This window comes from Fistularia commersonii, chromosome 10 (genome assembly GCF_037954325.1).
Source record: "Fistularia commersonii isolate RoL2024-O1a breed Wild chromosome 10, RoL_Fcom_v1.0, whole genome shotgun sequence".
Classification (NCBI taxonomy): Eukaryota; Metazoa; Chordata; class Actinopteri; order Syngnathiformes; family Fistulariidae; genus Fistularia; species Fistularia commersonii.
Genome location: NC_141293.1, coordinates 7,903,713 through 7,912,569, shown reverse-complemented (window position 1 = coordinate 7,912,569; position 8,857 = coordinate 7,903,713). Strand labels below are relative to the sequence as shown.

At 45.8% G+C, this 8,857-nt stretch overlaps 1 protein-coding gene across 1 annotated transcript; it reads left to right on the top strand.

Moving 5' to 3' along the window:
• The first annotated feature begins 1,363 nt into the window (after nt 1-1,363).
• LOC147230244 (uncharacterized) lies at nt 1,364-8,857 on the top strand. The gene is made up of 4 exons (XM_086153472.1): nt 1,364-1,645; nt 3,850-3,911; nt 4,755-4,848; nt 4,925-8,857. Exons 1-4 carry the CDS (start codon nt 1,441-1,443, stop codon nt 5,944-5,946), a joined length of 1,383 nt encoding a protein of 460 aa, XP_086009598.1. The 5' UTR covers nt 1,364-1,440; the 3' UTR covers nt 5,947-8,857.

The window sequence follows — 8,857 nt, the reverse complement described above, 5'->3', positions numbered from 1 at the left end:
GCTGTTGGTCCTGATGATACACCTATGCTATCAAAGTGTAGGAGAGGCAGTCTTAGATTGTCTGATTTGATTAGAGAGTGAGAAGATGCCTGAGCAATGGAGAAGAGATTTGATTGTGCCCATTTTTAAGAATAAGGGAGACATGGAGAATAGTGCTAACTACAGAGAAATGAAGTTGTGGAGCCAAACAAGGAGGTTATGGGAAACAGTAGTGGAAAAGAAGCCAAGAGCAGAGATCAGCATTTGTGAGCAACAGTATAATTTCATACATCGAAAGAGTACTACAGATGCAGTATTTGCTTTAAGAATGCTAGTGAATAAGTACAGAAAAGGTTAGAGGGAGCTATATTGTGCTTTTGTAGATCGAGAAAAAGCATACGACAGGTTGCCGAGAGAGGAACTCTGGTATTGTTTGAGGAAGTCTGGAATGATAGTATGTTAGACTGGTGCAGGACATGTATGCTAGCATTGAGACAGTGGTGAGGTGTGCTTAAGGTGTGACAGAGAAGTTCAAGATGGAGGTGGGGCTTCATCTGGGATCAGCTCTGAGCCCCTCCAAGTTTTCAGTGGTGATGGACAGGCTGGCAGATGAGGTTAGACAGGAATCTCCATGGACCATGATGTTTGCAGATCACTTTGTGATCTGTAGTAAGAGCCGAAAACAGGTGGAGGTATGTTCTGGAGAGAAGAGGAATGGCGGTTAGTCGCAACACATAATATATGTGTGTGAGGGGAACAGTGAGGCAGCAGTGAGTGGAGATAAAGAAGTGTCCAGAAGATTCCAGAGCAATGGAGAGGGTGGAGAAGAGGTGAAGAAACAGGTCAAGCAGGATGGAACAGGTGGAGAAAAGTGTCAAGGGTGAGATGTAACAAAAGATTTATCAGTCCGAAAGAAAGGAAAGGTGTACAAGAAAAAGGTGAGACCAGCAATGGTGCCAAATCTGGAGACAGTGGCACTGAGGAGAAGACCAGAAGCAGCGCTGGAGGTAACAGAGATGAAGATGTTTAAGTTCTCTTAGATGGATACGTGCAGCACATCTGCCACCTTTGGGAGATTAAGCTCAGGGAGGCCAGACTGAGATGGCAGGAGGCATCGAAGAAGAGCAGAGATAAGATTTAGATGGAGTGTAAGAGGACATGAAGTCTGTTTGCTGTGGAGACCCGAAAAGAAGAGACGTTTCTACCGAGGGGGGGGGGGGATTCTGCTTGCGCGTTTTTTCCTGCCATTACGGTAGATGACGCCAACATGCGGAAGTGAGGCTCCAGCTAGCAAGAAGCACAGGGATGTAAAGCTTTCTCGTGCATAACCGATCACCGCTCGTCACACACTGTCGCGATAAACCCACCATCATCTCGGGTTCTTTTTTTTTTTTTAATTTTGACCCCCCCCCACCCCCCACCCTACCCCGACCCCCACCCGCTCCTCCTGCATGGATTAACATGGCGTGCATTCCCTTCCAAACCCAGCTGTCCTCGATCATGGAGGTTCTGGTCAAGGCGGCGGTGGCGGAGATCTCCAAGCTGGTGGACGACAAGTGCGCCTTCCTGCACATGGAGATCTCCCGGAAGCAGAGTGAGAACGACGCGTTGAGGCGTAAACTCGTCCTGATGGAGAGCAAAGCCGCGCAGCTGCAGCGCGGCTTCGGTAAGACGCCCCGCCGGTTCCCCACCTCCTTTCTCCCCCACCTTCTCCACCTCCAAGCCCGCCGTGGACTCTTCCCTGCGGAAGACGAGCTGCAAACAAAACAAGTGATGGGGCGTTTGAGTGCCAGCGGGGTGCTACGTAAACGACAGTACTCCTACTTAACGTATTTTTCCTGAACGGAAACTAAAAAAAGTGTTGTTTATTTTTGAAGAAGAAGGAGAAGGAGAAATTTAGCTTCAATATTTCAAATATCAATTTCATACTTTTTTTCGAATTTTATTGTTGTATTATTATTTTGATTATTGCTTATTTTTTATTATTAACAAATTATTAAAATTATTATTATTATTAAAATAATCATTATTATTAAAATAATGATTATTTTATTAGTTTTTATTTTATTTTATTACTTCTCCTTCTTCTTCAAAAATGAATACTACTTTTTAGTTTCCTTTTCTTATTCTATGTAGGGTAAGGGTTAAGGAAATTCCTCCCTGTATTTAACCCGTCATGGATAAACCATGATGGGTTAAACCAGTGTTTCCCAACCTTTTTTGAGCCACTGCTCATATTTTACATTAGAAAAATCACACGGCACATGACCAAATAAATATGTAAAAAAATTTTCATGAATTAGAATGAAACCGTAGTCTCAATTTACTCAGTGTGAAATCTAATATATCTAATATCTGTAGATTCGTCAAGTTGCAATGCAAATTTCCCACTGATGTGCAACTTTTCCAGAACACTTTTTTCAATGTCTGAAGACATGTCATCAGTATGTCTGAAAATTGTATTATTTGAGCGAACTCTGGCTATTTCTTTATCAACGCCAGAGCCGAGCATTTCTTCTACAATGATTTTGCCGGCAGGTAGTATTAATGTTTTGCTACGGTGTGTGGCTGTTTGGATTTAGAGATGAGTTCAGCAACTTTGTAGCAAGCTTTCACTGCTTTCTCAGTCCTCTTGGTAGTTTTCAACAATGCTGCCTGTTTGTTTACGCAGATACAGGTACTTTTTATTTTAAAAATGTATCTCGCAAAGCGTCACTAATCACTCTGATACACAGATGCACAGGTTAATTCACTACCCGTTGCCATCGAATGGGCACGCTGCCCACATAGACATAGAAAGACACATTATTTGCGTTGGATAAAGAATTTTTGGACCAATCAGGTGAAAGTGGGCATTTTTCCACGGCACACCTGATGATCTCTCACGGCACACTAATGTGCCGCGGCACAGTGGTTGGGAAACACTGGGTTACACCATGCTCAACAACACTTCAGCACACTAGAAGGAGCTAGACCAGACCTGGACATTTTACGGCCCTCGGGCCACATCCGGCCCGATTTGCTTTTTTATCTGGCCCGCCAAACAATTTTCTTTGAATTTATAATAAGTATTTTCAATCAATATTGAATTTAGTAACTCCTTATTTTTTTCCTTTTTTAAAATTTTATATAGATGATTACATACAAAATAATGTCGGAACATTTATATGATCATTTACAATGATTTTAAAGTTGAAATAAAATGGCCAAAAATGTAAATATTTATATTGAGATTTTCATTTAGTTCAATTTACATGATACTCAGTTGGCCCGCACATAAAAATGCAAAAAGAAATGTGGCCCGCCAGCCAAAATAATTGCCCATCCCTGAGCTAGACACTGAACCCCTAACTGCTCCCCTGGCGCTGCTAGATGGCCGGCAACTCCATGGATCGAACAAGGAAACTCCATAAATCGAAACCTCATCCATGAATCGAACCAGGAATGTCTGTTCCTAAGACAATCGCGCCTCTGCCTCACAGCAAGAAGGTCCCCGACTTGATTCTCACAGGTTTCCCTTACTGTGTGGCGTTTCCGTGTTTTCTGGGTTCCTCCTGCAGTCCAAAAACATGCAGATGGTTCATTGGAAAAAATGCCCAGAAGTGTAAGTGATAGGGTCTGAAGTTGTATGTCTCTACAAGCAGTCCCGTGATGGACGCAGGAAGGAACCCCACCTCCTGCTCAATGACTGCTGAGAGGCTCCAGCACCCCCACAACCCTGAGTAGGAAAAGCACTAGATAATAAATGAATGAATGGATAAATCTGTGTAAATGATATCGGCCAATTCCTGTTGTAAAAATTGTTAGTATTCTGCTCTGCACCTTCTGCTCCTGCAACATTCAAATCTTATCTTATCTTTTCTGTTCCAGAAAACTATATAGACAGGGGAAGCGACGCGGGTCACCGGCCGCATCCCGCGGGGGACCTCAAGGTCTGTCACCTTTCCCACATCCAAGTAGAACAACTTGTACTTTAAAAAAAAAAAAACGAAAAAAGCAAAAATGGTTACACATGCATTTTGAAGTAAGGCTGATGTTCACAGGGTGACACTGTCGATATATTTCTCCAAGTTTAAAAAAATCGCTCTGAGTGACCCACAGGCGAGCTTGAAACCGGCTAATGCAACAAAATGACAAGGTAAAATCGGTGTAAACAGACAAAGCTGCAGGTTTGGCAGGGCTACAACTCAGGTATTCTGTGCATATTGGCCAATAAGTCTACTGAATGCTGATCACTGCTATACGTTTTAATTTATTTTTATTCATAAATCACTAACGCAGTCCACAAAACAGCTGCTTTTTTACTGTTGCAGAAACCTGGGACAGTTCCCAGCACAGTGCCTGCGGCCTTCTGATTCAACCGATCGGGGTAGAAAGAGAGTGAGACTGATAGAAAGCAAGAGTGTGATAGAGACAGAAGGAATTTGAGGGTCCAATAATAATAGTAGAGCTAGCAGCTACATGCTAACAGCTGAAAAAATACAGTAATAGCCTTAATATTCTTAAAAATAAATAATGGTGGGCGCTTGCAGCAGACTCAGGGAAGATGAGGGAAGTGTATTTTGGGATGTTAACCAGCAAAGTAAGTAGCATAAGGGCTAGGGCTAGGGCTAGGGGCTAGCTTAGCGCTAAGGCTTTGGGAGGCACCTTCAATGGCAGAGGTCATGTATTTATGTATTCCACTGATGGAATGTACTTGAACTGGCTGCCTCTGCCAAACCCCTGGGAACCTGCTGGTTCTCCTAAGTGTGCTGACGTTCTCCCATTTATTCCAGTTCCCAGAGATCGAGGACGAAACCGTGTCCTTCTCAATCAAAGAGGAGAGTCAAGACGAGGCACTCTGGATCAGTGACACCGCCGAACCCGTTGGTCAGTTGCGCACTTTGGTATCTTTTGTCATTTCTGGCTGGAACGCTGCCTCCTCACCTGAAATCTCACTCCACAGGTGCCGCATTGCAGTACGGCGATTCGGCCGGCGCGTCGGCAGCTGAAGGCCAGCAGTTCGAGGAGGAGCGGCAGCTGAGCGTTTCGGACGTCTCCAGGCAGAAGGTTTTAGAGTTTGGCGACTCGTATAACCCGTCGGGGGAGGTTAGCGGCCTCCAGCTAACTGTCAAGACGGAGAAGGACGACAACCTGTCAGGATTCGGTCAGGACGGTTGCCAGCACGGCAGCGGGAAGCAGGGCCAGCTGCCCGACTTTTCTCTGGACGAGCGAGAGAACCAGCTCTGGTCGTCCATCATCGAGGGGAGCGACATTGACTCCAGCTTCCCGGATTTCTCCAGTGTCGTGGAGGAGTACTCCAGCAATTTCGCCGAGCACACGGACGTTTCCTGCGCCGGCAAACCCCTGGGCATGCAGCAGCCGTCCTCTCATAGGCCGTGTAACGGGGTTTACAGTGCAGAGTATCAGAAAGAGCCAGAGTCCGGTTTCCATCCCAGACCTCAAGGGACATTTTCACGGAAGGAGGCTCTGTATGCGCAGAGGAACACCTCTCAGGTTGGACACTTGAGGCCTGAGGAACATCCCGAGCGGGACGTCGGCGCCGCGGATGGGGCGGCAGGTGCACACTCCCACGGCAGCTTCACCCAGGGCAGCTTTGCCCCACACAGGCCACTCTCCGGGGCGGCCCGGGGCTATGTATGCTCGCAGTGTGGAAAGACCTTTGCCCGCCTCCATCAGTTCAAGCTGCACCAGCAGAGCCACAAGCGGAAGCGGGCCTTCTGGTGCACGGTGTGCGGCAAGAGCTTCCAGTGCTCGTCCCACCTCAGCATCCACCACCGGACCCACACGGGGGAGAAGCCGTACGGCTGCGGCCAGTGCGGGAAGAGGTTCACGCAGCAGAGCAGCCTACGGGTTCACCAGCGCACCCACAGTGGCGAGCGGCCGTACAGCTGTGCCCAGTGCGGCAAGACCTTCATCCTGATGCACCATCTGAAACGCCACAGGATCATTCACACGTACAGCTGAGGAGACGCGGTGTCACGCAGGTTACGGGGAGGGTTGGGGCCAACCGCCTCATGGAAGCCTTTCAGAGACTTCCATAACACAGTAACATGTAAGCTAAACATTCATTTGAAATCCCAAAGGAGAGTTTTACATTTTCTACAGTGTGAGCTATGCTAGTAATACAGTCGTATTACAAGCATGAAGTATGCACGGTGTAGTTGTAGTAAAAGCCATGCTTATTATACAGTTGTGGTGTGAGCTAGACTAGCTATACAGTTGTATTACTAGTATGTAGTGTGTACAAACCACTTGTAGTAAGAGCCATGCTAGCTATACAGTTATAGTATGACCTAGGTGAGCAATACAGTTGTATCACTAGCATGTAGTTTGTATGGTTTAGTTATAGTAAGAGCCATGCTAGTTCTACAGTTGTAGTGTGAGCCAGGCTATTTATTTTGTGTTTAGTGTGAGTGAGCTATACAGTTGTATTACTAGCATGAAATGTATACAGTGCAGTTGTAGTGCAAGCTATGCTAGTATTACAGTCATGGAATGAGCTATGCTAGCAATACACTTTTATTGCTAGCATGAAGTGTGTATGGGATAGTTCTCGTAAGAGCCATGCTAGCTATACAGTCGTATTGCTAGCATATAGTGTGTGAATGACACCGTTGTAGTTCAAGCCATGCCTGTTAAACAGTTGTAGTATGAGCTCGGCTAACAATATAGTTGTATTGCTAGCATGTAGTCTGTATAATACTGTTGTAGTGTGTACCATGCTAGTAATACAGTTGTATTCTAGTATTACAGTTATATTGTAGCTATACTTGTACAGTTGTCGTGCGAGCTAGGCTAGCAATACAGTTACAGTGCGAGCAATACGGTTGTATTTCAAGCTATGCTTGTCGTACAGTTGTTCATGTACATTAGTGGAACTCCAAGCCTGTTGGAGTACTACTTCTGCTCCCTTCAGGGGTCCCCACAGCCAATCATCTGCCTCCATCTAACCTTCTACTCTCACACCACCTAACCTTCTGTTCTTTTTCTCCTCCATCCATAAACCGCCTCTCTGGTCTTCCTCCAGACCTCCTGCCTGGCAGTTCCAACCTCAGCTTCCTCCTTTCCAGATCTTCTCCATCCATCTCATTCTGACATGTATCTCCAGAACATCTAACATGTGCCGACACGTGTGTGGAAAATGTAAAAACTCTGCCTCAAAGTTTTGGGTTTTGGCCCCTGCTCGGGCTTCCATGACAAAACCCTGTGGAATGAGCTTTTGTTTCTATTGGTATCGCTTTTCCAATTTGAACAAACAAAAACAGCTTGTAATAAAATCGATTTCAACATTTAGGATTATCATATTCTATATGTCTTGAAGACACTTCCTTTTTTCCAGGGATGGGAGCCCTCCTCGCCCTGACTCTTTTGCGCTCCCTTTTTTTTTTTTGGTTTGCAAATCTGACCCTGGGAAAGAAGCTACCTGCTGATTGGCCACTTAGTTTCGGAGTGAAAGCTGAATGGACTGACGGACAAGAAGTTGTCACGGGGCTCGGAGTCGCTGTCCGCTTGGACCTCGTTCACCCAAGGTTTCCCCGCCAACGTGCAACAAGGTACTTCATAGTACCTGCGGGTCTCCTTTAAGATACCAGCCCCTATGGCGCTGGGAGACCTTTCAATGGTTTCTAGAACCTTTCCAGGAACCCATTTCTTAGAGCATTGAGACACCAGAGCAACCAGGGATCAAGAACCAGAGCTCCTAGAACCATTTTAGCTCCTACTCCGAGGCAAGGTCTTCCACGGTTCCATAGGAACTCGTGACGTAGGTGTTTGGTGGAGCTCATAAGCCACAGCCACCCCCAGATATTTCTTGCAGAAATGGAGTCCCATCTAAGCACAGTGACCAACTATCGCGATCACTGCTTAGATGTTTTCTTTCGACAAAATTGAGCGACAAAGCGGTCTGAGCTCTTTGAGTCTGCTAATGCCTCAGAGGAGTTCCCAGGGTTCGCAGAGGAACATCAACATTTTGGACCATTTTGGAGTTAGCTAATGGCTAACAGGGTGTTTGCAGTACAGGGAGATAAAAACCCTTCAACCCATCTGATAGTCCACGGTTATTATTCCATGAACGCTGTGGCAGCTTCCACCTCCACGTTGTCCAAGTCACCTTCATCTTCTTCTTCTCTGGTTTGTTTTTGAGCGTGGAGCTGAAGGAACACGTTGCAGACCAAGTCTCTACTGTGGTCCCTCACTGTCTGTGGGGATGCAAAACTAAAAAGTTCTCCCGGAGGAGGCTACTTTCTGGAAGAACTTTCAAGGTGGTTCTTGGAACTTCTCTGTCCTAAAGTGGCTATTAGCTCAAAACTTCTGCTCCATCGGCCCACTCCAAAACACGGTAGCCAATCAGCAACTCCCAAAGCCCCCAACCCACCAATTATTGAATACAATAATTCTGAACAGTTGCAACGATGTTCTGTTCGATATTTGTCTTATTTTCAACTCAATTTTCTTCGCTCAAATCGGAACGTGTCGCTTGACAACCGCAATTCTAGAGACGAGCGTCCGCCGGGTCGGTTTTGGGCCGTTCCTCCCTCACCTTACGTTGTACATTATTGTGTATTTTACTATGCAAACTCCATCTGGGTGGATGCCGGGATGGATTTGCTGCTTTAAAAAAAGAAAAAAAAAAAATAGAGAGAGGAGACTTGAAAATAAAAATAAAAAATGCAAGCCATCAAATGGTCTTTTCCCCAAGCAAAAAGCCAGTAAAACCTCTCTCAGGTTTGTGTATCCACGTAGGCTGAGGTGGGGAAGCCAGAAGAACACAAACCGCCGCTGACTGTCGTGCTGACCGCTTTCCTCCGAACGTTCTCGCTCGTCATCTCTTTTGTTTTTTTTTCCTCTGATTTGTATTAAAGTGTTGTCAAATCCA